The 14979-nt window shown below is 46.4% G+C and overlaps 2 protein-coding genes across 5 annotated transcripts in view; both read left to right on the top strand.

Moving 5' to 3' along the window:
- Positions 1 to 6498, top strand: part of OSBPL8 (oxysterol binding protein like 8) — an 80019-nt gene extending 73521 nt beyond the window's left edge. For all 3 annotated transcript variants that reach the window (XM_072329926.1, XM_072329917.1, XM_072329936.1), the window contains 6 exons: positions 308 to 444; positions 708 to 893; positions 2122 to 2209; positions 2621 to 2723; positions 3128 to 3233; positions 3496 to 6498. In XM_072329926.1, the coding sequence (XP_072186027.1) occupies positions 308 to 444; positions 708 to 893; positions 2122 to 2209; positions 2621 to 2723; positions 3128 to 3233; positions 3496 to 3631 (756 nt within the window). In that variant the 3' untranslated portion in view covers positions 3632 to 6498. The remainder of the gene's footprint in view (positions 1 to 307; positions 445 to 707; positions 894 to 2121; positions 2210 to 2620; positions 2724 to 3127; positions 3234 to 3495) is intronic.
- A 133-nt stretch (positions 6499 to 6631) lies between these two features.
- BBS10 (Bardet-Biedl syndrome 10) lies at positions 6632 to 14710 on the top strand. Of its 2 annotated transcripts, XR_011902900.1 has the most exons (3): positions 6689 to 6807; positions 10805 to 10891; positions 11632 to 14710. XR_011902900.1 is itself a non-coding variant. In XM_072329951.1 (2 exons), exons 1-2 carry the CDS (start codon positions 6632 to 6634, stop codon positions 8755 to 8757), a joined length of 2043 nt encoding a protein of 680 aa, XP_072186052.1. In that variant the 3' UTR covers positions 8758 to 8782. The 2 variants fall into 2 exon arrangements, 1 of the variants encoding a protein (XP_072186052.1); XM_072329951.1 differs by lacking the exons at positions 10805 to 10891; positions 11632 to 14710 and adding an exon at positions 6891 to 8782 and having other exon boundaries at positions 6632 to 6807.
- The last annotated feature ends 269 nt before the right edge of the window (positions 14711 to 14979 follow it).

Below are 14979 nucleotides of genomic sequence, written 5' to 3'. Positions count from 1 at the left end.
GTGCACATGTTAATACTTTGAGGAATTTTTGTGGCTCCAGCACAAACACTTACATTGGTTGTAGTTCTGATGAGATGATACTGACACCCTTGTTTGATAGCGATGGTCCCATTTCCTCCCTATACTGAGTTAGAAGCAGCGTAGAATGCAGAAACTGAATCTTGGAATTAGCATGTGTAATTATTCTTGACTGTGAATCTGAAATATTTTTAGTATTATTTTTTACAAAAGTAGTTGTTGTTCCTTCAGTCTGCATTATCGTTTGCACCATATTACGGTTGGGATCACTAGATTATGTGTGTTACAGGACAGTGAAGTTACTATTAGGGACAAGAAGACTGATGTTTCAGAGACATTCTGGAACCCAACGTCTGATATCAAGCAGCGTAGATTGCCAAGATACACTGTGAAGTTTGAAGAGCAAGATGACTTTGAGTCAGAGAAGTAAGTGCCCATTAGAAGCACATGTGATTATTCTGACAAAATGTAACTCATTATCTTCTCCAAATTATGATATTAGCCAGTAGCCGATGGTTTTGTAACCTCCTGTGTTTGCTGGTATTGACCTGTATGGCAAGAAAGTGGTACTGTTAAATACAGGCTCACTACTTAGAGGCCTTACGACCTCTACTAAGCCTATAATTAGAGAAATGTGTTCAATCATTTTTGTAACCAGATTGCTACTCTTGATATTGCTTGTTTGTCAGGCTTTGGCAACAAGTGACTAAAGCAATAAATAATAAAGACCAAACGGAAGCTACTCAAGAGAAATATGTTTTGGAGGAAGCTCAGAGGAAGAGTGCCAAAGAGAGGAAACTTAAGGGTGAAGAGTGGACGTGCAAGCTGTTCGATCAGGATTCAGTCACGGGAGAATGGCACTACAGATACGCCGAGTGAGTGCTGGAATGCTTATAACAGAACTGCTCGTTGAATGCTTGATGGTGTCTCTGAGCCTCTTGCTGTGCTTTCAGGAGCAAAAGAACTGAATTAGCTCAGTTCAAACTCGTGAAATTTTCAGTGCTGCTTGATAGTTAATTCATGTGTTTTAACCAGAATGTGTAATTTTGTAGCTGAATTGGTTATCCCTTTAGCAGGTGACTATATGTGATTCTGAAAAGGCAGAGATTACTAAAGCAGGAAACTGTGTTTCAAGCCCTTTGGTTTGTTTGTTTGTTTGTTTTTCCCTATTTCTGGCTATGTGCCTTTGCAGATTCGTACTTTATACCAGAGCTTTCTCCGACACAGTGTGTGTATTTTCTGTGTCCTTGAAGTTTTACCATTCAAGTATGTGCCACAGAAGTGTTACTGTGTGTTAGAAAGCAGTCTGTGTTGTCAGTCGTCATTGGAAGGACATTCTGATTCCTTTATGAATGTGAGGCCAGCTCACCACCTGGTCTGCATGAAGAGCAGAGTATTTTATACTTACTGTGAAAAATGCACTTGGTGAACCACAGCATATGTTAAGGTATCTAAATTAGATACCTGGATTGCAATTTTGAGAGACCTTTGGGAGAGGAGTGCCTTGTTCTTATCCAGTTACCCTAGACGGCATTTAACTCAAGCCACGTTAAGCTGTGAATGCAGGTGTGCATTCACAACATCCAAAACAGCTGCAGATGTTCTAAAAAAAGACATGCCAGAAGAAATGAAAGAAAATCCATGCTTAATCTACACTCATTAAAGCTGTGTGTAATAATGATCTTCATGCTGCTGACTTGTGCTTTCTGTCTTGGAAAGGCTGTGCTTAGTGGGAATGTCTGTTTGTACCTTTGGCAACCTGTCATTCTCTAATGAGAGATGTCTTTTGCTTGGTAGTTTTCATTTTAGATCAACTTGCATTTGGAAAAGCACTGTTAAAAATCTGAGGGAGCGAACTGTACGTTGCTCATTACTGCCTCATGAAACCATTGCAGGTTACCATCAGCCACTTTGGAATGAAAGTAGTTTTGAGGCAACTGGATCTCACGGCATTTCAGGCTATACATAGACATTTGGATCACTTTTTCAGTGTCTGATTTCTACACAGGGAGAAAGATTGTTAGCCTGTACATGCGGAATAGTTTCTGAGCAATAAGATACTTAAACTCGGTGATATTAATAATCGGTATTCATTTTGTCTAGTACCAGGCCGTGGGACCCTTTGAATGATATGATTCAGTTTGAAAAAGATGGCACAATCCAAACAAAAGTTCGGCATCGCACACCAATGGTATGTTCTGGTTTTGTTAGTAGGTGCAGCAAGCTCCAGGGACTCAGATTTATTGTGCTGTATGTATGAAGGGCCTCTAAGCATGGGGAGGGTTAAAGGATACTGTCGGTACCCTGTGAAAATGTAGATTGCCCAGTCCATAGTCCTTTGCTTCTGTGATGCATCCTTACTGGTGGAGCTGACTTAATTGACTAAGAACGTAAAATAATGCAAACTTGAATTCAACAGTTTTATGCAGTTTTCCCTTAAGTGGGAAGATGTGCAAACTTTGGGTTGCTTTTGTTTAAAAAAAATAAAGATCTTGATTTGGAATTCAGTGAGATAGCGTGCTGTTAGTTGCTACTGACAGCACGCGCTGCGGTGCTGCAGGTCTGCTTCTGCGGCAGTAATTCGTGTGTTTTCCAATTGTAGGTTAGTGTTCCAAAAATCAAGCGAAAAACAACCAGCCAGAAAAAAGGGGAGTGTGGTTTCTCATCCCCCGAGCCTGATAATCAGGATTCCTCTGGGAGTGAAGGTAGGAGAAGATATGCTTACGTTCAAGCATAAGAAAGTTACTTGAGTTCTTTGGTCGCACGTATTATTATTATTTCCAGGTGGTTGCATTACAAAGACATGTTTTAGATAGCAGTTCAGTGTGGAGCATGTTCTGCTGTCTCTATTAAGTGTGTAGAGACAGATTTTAGTTGTTTGAGACCTCCTGCAAGAATTAAACGATACCTTGAGAGTTTAAAGATATTCCTAAAGCTTAACTTGCTTTCCTTCTGTGCTCCAGTAACTTTGTCATAAAACTTTAGTTTTCAATGGAAACTCACTTAGAAAACTTCCTCCTTGTTTTTACAAGCTTGTCATTACACTGTGTTCCATTTTGGACTGAGGACTTCCTTCAGTGAATTCCACCCATCTTTTCTATTTTCCTAGCGCAACTTATGAAGCACAATACAAGAATAAGGAAAAAGGGAGCAGACCTTGGTGAACTGCAGAGTGCCATTGAATCTATAAAGGAAATACAAGAAGACATTAAGAGGTAATACTAAATACAAGATGGTTTAAGATGATTAAGATGATTACTGATTGCCCAGCTGTTTTGGAGGCTGGTGCGTATCTTTCTCCTTTTCGTGCCGTGATGTCTTTGAAAACCAGGTCAGCTCTCCTCCTTCCAAGTGTTAATTACTTATCAGTATTATATAATTTTCCTCAAAGTTTGTGTTCTGTGGGGAGCCCCAGAAAACTGGAAATGTCAGATAGTCTGGATGGTGATTTACGCGATGTTATTCTGTGTCTTACAGGGACATCATGGCTCTGAGAAATCGAGTCACTTCTAATTCCCCACCTGTGGACAACCAGTTTTTGCAGCTGAAGCACTATATCTTCATTTTACTCCTGGTTCTGCTACAGCTTATCATCAATTTCTTGTTCAAATAGCAAGTGTGAACAAGGGCCTTTCTGAACTGGAATGATCAAACTCTTACTGGGGACCATATTTTAAGTTGGACTTTAAATGATGCAATATTATCTAAAAGAGCCTTGTAGCAACAACTTGCAGAACTTTTTGCCTCAGAGTCCATGGTTCGGAATCATCCTCCCGTCTACCCAGTTGAAGTAAGAATCGTGTAAGTGCCAGTACACTCTTGCTCCTGGTGTGTGCCTCTGTCTCAGACATACAGCATCAGCCTTGTGTTTTGTATTACGTCACATGCTGTACTGATGAATCTTCATCACAGAATAGATGCATTCATAGTTCAGAGGTCAGGCGCTGTAGGTTGGACCTGATTCCCGTTTTGGTAGTGTAATAAACAAGCAGACTTTGTTACATTGAAACTTACAATTTTTGTAACAAAGTAACTTTTAAAGTAGCCAGGCTCACCAACATTTTTTGTAAATGGGTGTTTGGATGTGAGCTTTTATTTAAGGTCAATGAATACATTGTTATACAAAGGTCAGGGCTGGTAGGAACTGGCGAGTACAAAGCTGAAGTCTCTGGGAATTCTGCAGTTTTCTGTCCTTCGTTTGTTTTGGCAGCGTGACAGTTTATGTCCTGAATTACCACAGTGGCTCATGAGCCGATGTTATTTTATTTGATAGTTTTAAAACTTCAGGTTCTTCACAGAAACATTCCTGCGTCTGCTGTACAGAGCACGGTTTTTAATAGCGCGGCACGTGGGAAGGTATTGTCTTTGTACACTCGCACTCATGAACTGCAAGTACTGAGGCTTTAGGGTTTGTTTTTTAAGTCTTGATAAATCTGACGGTCCTGAGTTTATATTGGGGTACGGCTGCGTCTCAGTCTGAAGGCGGGCTACCAATGCCAGGGCTCTTTCTTATTTCAGGAACAAAATGTGAAGATGGAAAGTTGGGCTTAGTATATAGCATGAGCTGAGCTTCCCATAGGAGTGACCGTGTGGAACAGAATTTGGCCGCTGTCAGCAGGTCACCTGCAAATGAAAATGTGTGTTTACAAGGGAAATGGCTTCAGAAATGGTGGGATGGCTAATGAAACTAAAATAAGAACAAATGGTAGTGAAACACTGTTTGTTACCTTCACAGTATATAGGTGCTACCTGATTACTCAGAGCACCTATTCGTTATCTGCAGCCATACCAATTCATGTGAACTTGAAATTTCAAGCTAAAACCAGGGCTTGTGATGTTATGTTGGTGGTCAAGCTCCTTTGTTCCCATGGCTGACATCTTCACAGCACATCGCTTTCTGTTTCATCTTACCCCTTCTTTGGACCTCAGCTATGTGAAAGTTCACTGCTTAAGCAGTCACTTCAGCTTGTTTCCTACAGCTTCGTACTAGACGAGGTTGTTCTGGAATCAGTTTTTGCAATGTGGACTCTATCATCTGCAGCCGATGAGGTGGAATTTGTGAATATAGAAAGTTCCTTACTGTTAAGTTTTGTGTCCCTGAGTTAAGTCTCCAACAGAAGCTGTTTGCCATATATAAAATGGCATAAGAAAAGCAGAATACTATAGTATTAATTGAATCTACTCGGCATGGAATTGGGCCATTCTTTACAGTGTTCAAATGTCTTAATGATCCATTACAGGTTCCTAAGCATACTCTGTGTGTGGGAGTAATATGAAAGGAAATGAGTGAGGTAAAAATAAAATCAGGATTTGAGCAATAACTTTAATCCCCCAAAATAGCTCTGCTAAATTCGTGGTGCTGAAACCCTTGACTGACAGTGACAAGCTTTTTATCTGCCTTGTAAATGGAAATGTCCTTCTGCTCTTTTGTTTGGATTTTAATCCTTCTGTTTAAGATCAGTCTCTGACACAGACTGCATGTATTTTTGCGTGCACTGTTCATGGATTTGACCCGGCTGGCAGCACAGTGTCAGGCAACATCAGACTAAACCAGTGCTCCATATCTGCAGTCAGCGTGTGGCTGATGTTGAATGTGGAGTACCTAATGCTGAGCCCTGTGTGAGTTATGGAACGCACTGTACAGCTTGCTGATGTGTGAGGGCTGTAGCTTCCCGGTTTTTATGATTAAACAGCACTTGTTTTCACATTTGACTTAGAGATCTGGAGGGGATGGTTATTTTTTCTTGTACAGAAGACACCGTCAGAAATTGTTGCCATGTGGTTTTATTGTTTTGTTTTCAAACGCACTCTAAGCCTTTAATTTGCCATTAGGTACTGATTGCCTAGCTAGGTGCCCATGACTGAGGTTAGAAGAGCAAACGTGAGGTGCTGTAGGGCACCGTTTCAGCAGCAGATGATGATGTGCATTTTACAGGTGGGTGTCTTTTAAAGACGAGGCGTTGCTGAGGGCAAAGCCTGCTTCCCCCCCAGTTTAACCTGGTCAAGAAATGATCTCATAGGTCTTCCTTCCAAATGTGATAACGGTGGTTTCTCTCGCTTTCCTCTTGGTTTGCCGCCCTCCTGTGCCTTTGGGATTTCCTTTACTTCTTATTTTCCCAGTCTGGTGTTTATGGAGCAGACTCTGGGTTCCATGTGTAGTGTGTTTTCTTAAGAGGCTGTTACTGCACCTATGTATGTAAATAACGGATAGCAGGGGTTCTGTACATCTGGACGTTTTACTGGGTTTTAAGGGTACCCTCCGACCGCAGAAAGCCGAGCGGATTGAAGCTTTGTAAACAGTGCCTTCCCGAGGGGTTTCTTGCTGTTCCCAGACACGGTTTGTCAAGTTTGTGCCATATGTAACACCCGACCTTTCGTGAAGGCTTCTTGCGTGTTTGAAACTAGCTCCCCTGCTGCGCCCGACCCTTACAATAAAATAAAATAAAATAAAATAAAAATAAAAACGTCCCTACACGCGGAGCCGGCCTTGCAGCGTTTCTTCGGGGCTGTGGCCGTGAGGGGCGGGCAGGGAGGCGGGCTCTCCCCGCACGGCCTCGCCTCACGACGACGCCGCCCCGCGCATGCGCCGCGCTCCCCTCACCGTGCGGTTGCCATGGCGGCGCGGCCCGGGCTGCAGCAGGAGGCCGCGGCGCTGGCGGGCGCGGTGCGCGGCGCGCTGGGGCCGCGGGGCGGGCGGGCGCTGCTGGTGCGACCGGACGGGCGGGCGCTGCTGACGCGGGACGGGCGGCGCCTGCTGGAGGCGCTCAGCCTGCAGCCGCCCACGGCCAGGTACGGCGGCGGCGGGGCAGGACAGGGCCGGGGCGGAGGGCGGGCCGGGATGGGGCGGCGCCTAACGCCCCGTGTGCCCGCAGGGTGATGGCGGCCTGCGCCTGCCGACACCAAAGCGCGACGGGGGACGGCGCCAAGACGTTCGTGCTGCTGCTGGCCGCCGTGCTGGGCGCCGTGCGGGACGGCTCCCCGCGGCGGGCGGCGAGGGCGCTGCCGTCTTTCGAGCGGCGGGTGCTGCAGCGAGCCGTGGCGCGGGGCCTGCGGCCGCACCTCCGCAGCGCCTTCCCCGCGGGCGGCCCGGGGGCGGAGCTGGAGGCGGCGTCGCTGCGGGCGCTGCTGGAAGCCCACCTGCGGGGACGGCTGGGGCCGGGCGAGCGGCGCGCCGTGGCGCTGCTGGGCTGCGAGCTGTGCGCCCGCTGCGGGGCCCGCCGCCCGCCCGCGCTGCGCCTCCTCTGCGGCCGCTTCGCGCAGCTGCACGCCGCCGTCGCCGGGCTGCCCCTCGGCCGCTCCAGGGTCCTGCCCGGCGTCCTGCTCCGCAGGGACTTCGCCGCCTACTGCCCGGCCGGCGGCCGGCCCCGCGCCGTGCTGGTTACCCGCTGCCTGCGGCCCGCGCTCACGGCCCCCGGCGTGGAGTGCGCGGTGCGCTCCGAGCGGCAGCACCTGGCCGCGCTGCGCTGGTGCGGCGGGAGAACGGAGGCTGTGATGGAGCACCTGCGGAGCAACGGCGTGGGGCTGCTGCTGTCCGGCGTGAAGCAGCACGAGGAAGTTATCTACTACGCCAAATTACACGGTGTGTCTGTGGTGGAGTGTTTGTCAGCGGAAGAAGTGTCCCTTATCTCTGAAATCACAGGAATCTCGCCCTATGACCCTGCTGGCGATAGCCTACACAAGGAGATCGCAGAGGCTGCGGTGGTAACCTTCTGCCAGCCCTTGCTGCTGGGCTCCCAGCGGTACGCGCACATCGGCTTCAGCAGCACGGGCGCTTTCCAGCCCCACTGCCTGCTTCTGTGCGCTCCCGTCGATGCCATTAACGAGCAGCACGCTGCCGCTCTGCACGGGGCCTTCACCATGCTGCTGCAGCTCTTCAGAGCAGTGGATCAGGAGTGTGGAGCTGAGGGTGAGAGCCAGAATGGTGCCTCGGGTGTTGGGAGCGGGTATTCTCCAGCTACTGAGACGCAGGTCGTGACAGAAAGTGTTTCTTGTGGCAGCAGTCAGGTTTCTGAGCATCAGCTGGGAGCCTGCAGGGGTGAAACAGCAGCACAAAGTCCAGGTCTTGCTTTGCAGGGAAGCGAACATCCTGACTGTACACCACCAGCCTCAGCTCCTGGCCCACACAGCAAGGAGCTGAATGGGGCTGGCTCAACAGGGACACCCAAACCACACGCACAGTGTGAGTGTGCAGATGGGATGGACGAGAGCCACCAAAGGCACCCAGCAGTGTGCAGTCACAGGAATTACAGCACTGCTGTAGCCGGCACTGCTACCCTGTGTGAGCACATAAGTATCAGTAGAGGCCCAGAGGAGGCTGGCTGTGGTGTTGCACAGAGTTATCCCTGCTCCATCCTTGAAGCAGGATCAGTTCTGCCGGTAGGAGGTTACTTTGAAGTCCTGTTACATTATTATATTCGGCATTATGCAAAGCAGGTTCAGCAGTCAGCGGTTACTGTCATATCTAACATAGTTGCTGATGCTTTGTTAAGTATTCCGAAGGCCTTGTATGGAACAGAACGGAACGGCTTTGCCAAATTTTATCTGGAAACCACGGAAGCACTCAGGAAGAATGAGCCCCTGTCTGTGAGTGAGAAGGGCTTAGAGTCAGTTTATTGCAAATACCAGCTGCTAACGTCCGTTCTTCATTGTGTTACAGAGCTTCTCAATATTGATTTAATCATTGGTGTTAAGCGGCCACTGCAGAAAATTGAGGATAATGATTCGGATGATGATTTCTGAACTTGTAAATAAAAATGTTTTTGATAATGCGTTTCCCTGCGTCTTCTTTTCCAATGGTTTCCAATTTCAGTGCCGGAGGCTAAAAGATCTCTTCTTAGGTTCTGATGGGGCAGAGCTTGGAGAGCTGTGGCCTATGGGAGGCCGCCTGGAGCTGGACGAGGAGCGGCCACACCTGACAGGACTGACTGCAGCCCCGCTCCCTGATCCCCTGCACTGCTTACAGGGAGGAAACAGAACTGAGGCTGAAGCTAACCTTCCTCAAACCAAGTCAATTTTGCACGTGACAGTAACTACTGAGCAGGCTCCCTCCCTATCACCCCATGGTGTTGTTCTCGTTTTCTACCCCATCCTGCATGAGGGAGAACCTCCATGTTCACTAATGAGCTTTATTTAAGGAAGAATGAGAGACAGTAGTTTTTTCTTCTAGTAGAATCATTTCTGATATACGCAGAAGAGTGGGTGGACTGAACACAGAGGAGAGGGGAGAAAATCACACTCCTGACAGCTCAGTAATGCAACAACCAGCCCAAGGTGAGCCCACAGAGCTCCCTGCTCAGACAGGCCCAGTGCTGGGCAGCTGCATTTACAAGTAAAAATGAGGTGAAGGCTCTCAAATCTGAAGGCCCTTTGATTTGGGTGCTGTATTCCATTGACTTCCCTGCTGTTTTCTGTTTTGTGAATGATCCGTTTTCACTTTTGAATGACAGTTTCCTCAGTTTTTCTAGAGAGTTCCCCAAATGGCGCTCCTTTTCCTCAGAGAATGTCAGGAGTTGTGCCTTTGCTCTGCACTGCTGTGATGCTCAGCACGTGGCTGTTTAGTTCCCAGCCCTGGGCTCTGAGCCCAGTGTGAGATGCTCCAGGAGTGTTGTAGGCACACGGCAACACAGGAGGAAGAGCAGAAGAGCAGGATCCCTCCTGGAGCCAACCCATTCCCAAGGCAGCCTGCTCAGCCTGGGTACCCTCTCACTGCTTCTTGGTTCCTCCTCCTTCACTGCAATTCTTCATGCAACTATCCCAGACTGTAAAGCTTTATCTAAAGGTAATTCACTCTTTGACAGCTGACATGGAGATGATTTTACGACTGATTTCTTGGCGCTGTGGCAAGGACAAATGTCAAGACCTGAGGGGCCCCTGGGTTGGGAAGCTGGTGTTTCAAAGCCTCAAGCAGCAGTGTGTGTAGAAGTGCACGAAGGTCAGACCAACTTCTGTGGGCTTTTTTTCTGGTAGTATTTCCCAGAGAGTTTTTCTGTTTGTGCTTGAGTGTGGATTGGTCTCCACACTAACTGGAAGGCAGGTCTGTGCTTGAAATGCAAGCAAGTGCAGGGAGAAATAATGCACAGCAACGCTACATCCACGCAGCAGGAGCTCTTGAGAATGGGGGCAAGCAGTTGACCTAACATTGCCATCCGTCGTTTGGTGCTCTGGGTGGTGGTGGAGTCTCAGCACACTTCTGCAGGTGGCAGTTCCTGTGCTTCTGACTCAGACGGGCCTGTGGGACTGCGCCGAGGCTGCCTGCACTCCTCCATTCCTGCTCTCACTGAGGAACTCCAGCTGAACAGCCAAGTGAAAGTTCCCATTATTATTATATGGGTCGCTTAGTGACGTAATAAGCCATGATCTGCATTCACCTGTTCATATGTTTTAATATGTTGAATATGCCTAAATAAGGTAGCTACAAAGGTGTTTTTTTGTTGCCTTTAAGCCAAAAGCTCTGAGGTTAACTTAAACAGTACCAAATGGCAACGTGGTATTTGTTGTACTGTGGTAACTTGCTATTGCTTCTGTTGTTATCTTTGTAACAGTCTTCCAGAGCACGCAGGTGGGTGATTAATGGTACCACATGAGGAGATTAAGGAAGATTATATTCTTCACACGAACACATCTCTGACTGCGCCAGAACCGGATTCACTTCATCCTGTACTAGATTTGCTTTGTGCCATGTAGCAGATCTGCTATTAGCCATAGAAACTTCCTATTTATTGCTTGGTAAATTTGTTTCTATCAGTGCTTAGGTTAATGTGTCGCCTCGTGTCTCTTTCTTCTTCAGAGTTATTTGACATCTCAAGCAAGGAACTACTTCAGTATTAAAGCAAAGAGATGTTTGCAATTGAATTTCTTTACATCTAAGGAACGGGTAAATATTTCAGCCACCATTAAGAACAGGTATCAAGCGCGAGCTTTGTTTACTATGTCACTATTACTATTAAGACTGAACAAATCAAGCCCTGGTGTGAGAATCCATAAACAGCAGCTTTGCAAATGTGTTGGCTGCAATGAACACGATTAAATCTTTGCGGTAGCATTTTGTGAGGCAGCATTTGCATCCTGTGAGTGAAGCTAGAAATAGCCTCTTGGGTCTGAGATGGTACAGATTGCTTCCCCATGGTAGCGTCAAACCAATAACTGCTTTCAGGAGTAAGAATTGTAATATTAGCGTTCCAAAAACTATAATGATAAAAGCGAGTATGTAATACAGTTAATACATAATAGCTTCTTCTTGATGACGTGTTGCAGTGGAGGATGAGACCTCAGAAGCAGTGCTTATGCCTGCAATAGATAGGAAGGCAGGAGGTAAGTTCTGCCCTCTGTTTAAAAACACTTCTAGCAAAAAAGAGCAGCAAATAGTTTTCCTACAGAAAGTGCTGGTTCAGCAAACAGTTTATTTATCATGGACAGATAAAAGCACCATTATGCTGAAGCTTTGATTCAGTGCAGGATTAAGGGACATCAGAAATACTGCTTCCTGTGTGGCTGTGCCCTAAGCCACCGACAGCAGAACTCACTGTAAGGGGTAATATTTCCACTTAAAGTATTTGCAGGATGTGTCGTTCAACAGAACAGAATTTCTAACCTGGTCGTGTTTTGGATTTGCAGTAAAACAATTCAGACGGTGATCTTCCTTTTTGGAACTATCATGACCTACTTTCAGTGGGTGTCTCCATTTTCCAGACCGAGCATCTGATCAAATCCTACCCTGAAACGTAAATGCGGAGCGAACACATGGCAGGGATTTCTCTGGGCACTCAGGAAAAGGCAGCTCCAAATGAGAGTTACGTCTGCTGAGATTTTGCCGTGCCTGGCAGCATGTGTGAGGATTATATGTAGGCTTTTGGAGCAATGAAAGCCATTGTAGTAACCGCTGGATTGTATTTATGAGGCAAATAAGCCATTCAAAGCCATCTCCTAAAGCTAGGAGTACTCTGAGACTCTTATTACCGGTGTAGAACAGGAAAAAAGTATGATATTGTTAAGTAGTGCTGCAGAAAATACTGTCTGTTATCGGTGCTGGCCCTTGTTGTCAAATATAATTAGTTTTCAATTAGCGGGGCAGCTGTGGGCCCCTGCTGCAGGACGCCTCTGCCCTCCCTGGCGTGCTGAAGGCAGCTCTGCATGGCTGCGGCCTGGATGATACGCTTTTCTGGTGCAGCTGGCTCCACAAAGCCTGTAGCTGCCCTGTGAGCAGTGCAATTATAGCTCCCAGAACACAGCGGAGGGCAGCCTATTCAGTTTCCTGATGGATGACTTTGTACTTGTGAGACCTTTCTTCATAACTTACACATCTGAAAAGAACAGTTTAGAACTGTGGTACTTTAAGGTCAATTCTTGGTAAGAAGTACCGGTACTTCCCATAATGAAAGTCGATTTTCAGCATTAGTAATTCAGCCTGAATAACCTTTTTGGCTGAAGTTTCCCCACACTGCACAAGCAGTGACTGCTTCCTGCTGACACGTGGAGAATTTTGGCCGAGCGCTTCAGTTCTTTTGGAAAAGGAGTTAGAAAAGTACATTGCTTTGCCTTCATTTTGTCTGGTCCTTTATTTGAGCTTCTCTTCAGTCCCCTTGCTGGGAAGACAGTTCTCCTGTTTCTTCTCTGCTGGGGGAGCTGGAAAGAGATGTGAGCCAAGCAGCAAAAACATTCCGAACCAAGATCTTTCTGTCCTGGGTCTGATATCAGGTGTTGCTGAGCTGTTTCCTCTCCTGTTTCATTTGGGGCTGAAAAATACAAAAGCTGCTCAGTCGTATCCAGGAAGGGTCCTACTGTGCCAAAGTCACATGCGGTATCATCCAACTTGCTGTAGCATTTATCCCTATGGGTGAGTTTGGCCATCTCGCATGCTGCCATGTGGGTAAGTGGGGAGGTTTGGAAGTTACCAGCGCCTGTAATAATACAGCAAATGTTGGCAATCAGAATTTGCGGTGCATTCCCTGTAATCTGAGGCATTTTTATCACCCTGTAAAATTAGAGGCACTTTCTAAGCCTTGATGGTTAATAGGAAGTGCTGTCAGCATTGCTATATCTTAGGACTCCATTCTATTTCAGATGTTTGCTACCTTGGCTGCAGTCCTAAGTGCTGCAGAAGATATCTGGCTTGGATCTATGAAAAGGAGCCGGTCAGTAAACAAGCAGGAAAGGGGAGCTTTTCTCCTCCTTTATGGCTGGGTCATTGCTTCTACTCTCTGGTGGAGTACAGAGGAGATGAGACATTGTAATCCAGTGGTAATTGCATGGATGTGTGGGTGGGGAGAGGGAGGAACCAGGATGAGAGAAGGCAGGAGATAGTAACGCCCAGTTCAAAGGGAAGAGAGAGGGAAAGATGAAAAGTGAGTGATGAATGAACTGCCATTTGGGAGGAAGAATATAGAGTCTGGTGTATATAAACAGGAGAAAGCAGCCACAGCTTCCATAGAGCCTTCCCTGGGTATGAGGTAGGAAGGGGGAAGACACTGTGTTCTTGGAAGAGTGACACATAGAAAAAAAATGCCTGAAATACATTTTCTCCTGTGCTGGAATATGCAAGTAACTACCTCGGAAAGCCTTGGGAGGAGCCCTGCAGGCAGCCTGTCCCCACGTACCCTGCCAATCTGGGCCATAAACTTGTGACAGCCTGCGAGAACAATTCAGAGGTCTGATACTGAAGCTCAAGGAGTCACGGGGTGGGTGTCAAAAGGACTGGGTGTGTGTGTTAGATCTGTTGAGATAGAACAGCTTTGTCCTCACTGGGGTGGTTTTTGATCTTCAGGCACTTACAAACACACACTGTGGCCATCGGTAGCAGTAGCTCCCTGGCTTCAGTGGCAGGGGTTCCTGGCGCGTGGCTGGGGGGCACTGGGTGGGCTCATGTTGTGGGAAGTGCAGCAAGTAGCAGAGGGATGCCATGGGAAGGCATGGAAGCTGCTAGATTTATTGCTTCGGAAATAATTATACAAACTCTTATTGTGGTCATAAATCATCTGATAAATTTGCCACTAGCTACGCCTCAGATAATTCATCTAAATTTACTCGTGTTAAGCATAGAAAGCACACCTAGGACCTTTAAGCTTATTGCACATAGTGAAATATGACAGGAGCTCAGTACTTTTAGCCTCCTTATAGAATTATAGGACATAAATCAGCTTTCTTATAACATTCTGAGTTCTCATTTGAATGAAATGTTTTGAGAGGAGAGATTATTCTGAAAACCAGAGCTTTCTGGGAACTTATATACCAATCCCTCTTATTGCTAGTGTTTATTTAATAGCTGGCACTCGGGATCGTTGAAAGAAGTCCAATGGTTCATCCCCACTGAGAACAGCAGAGTTCTACCTCTGCATATTCAGACCCAAACTCTAATTTAAATGTATTCAAGTGACTTCAAGCCAAAGATACCAAACTTATGGACAGCACAGCAGTGTAGTTTATTATCTATGTTATTATTATCACAGAATCATAGAATCACAGAATGGCTTGGGTTAGAAGGGACCTCAAAGATCGTCTAGTTCCAACCCTGTTGCCATGGCAAGGATGCCAACCACTAGGTGTGGCTTCCCAGTATTATTTTATTACATATTTGTACAGTATGTTTCTGATTAATAATTGACATTGTTTTCAACGTTAAAATGAAAGGTGATTAAAAAGTGTATTAACAAGATCATAAATGGTTATCTTGTTTTATATTAAGCTTATCTGTGTTCTAACCTCTTGCTCTGTGGCATCTGCAGGGTATTACAAACATGACTAACATCTCATGTTTAACACTGTGTTTTGATTCAGAACTGCTGACATCGAATGTATCATTTCAGCTGCAAAGATCAAATTGCAATAAAAACGTGGCAAACACCTCTGAATATCTTGGGAATCTGTTATTAGGAACCACTCAGTGGATTTTGTATTCTGGAGTCTTATAGCTGTGTATGCCTGAGGTCAGAACTGGGTTGCAGAGCAGCAGCATCTGCATGCTGTGTT

Source organism: Excalfactoria chinensis, chromosome 1 (genome assembly GCF_039878825.1).
Source record: "Excalfactoria chinensis isolate bCotChi1 chromosome 1, bCotChi1.hap2, whole genome shotgun sequence".
Taxonomy (NCBI): Eukaryota; Metazoa; Chordata; class Aves; order Galliformes; family Phasianidae; genus Excalfactoria; species Excalfactoria chinensis.
This window is presented reverse-complemented; position numbering and strand designations above follow the sequence as displayed.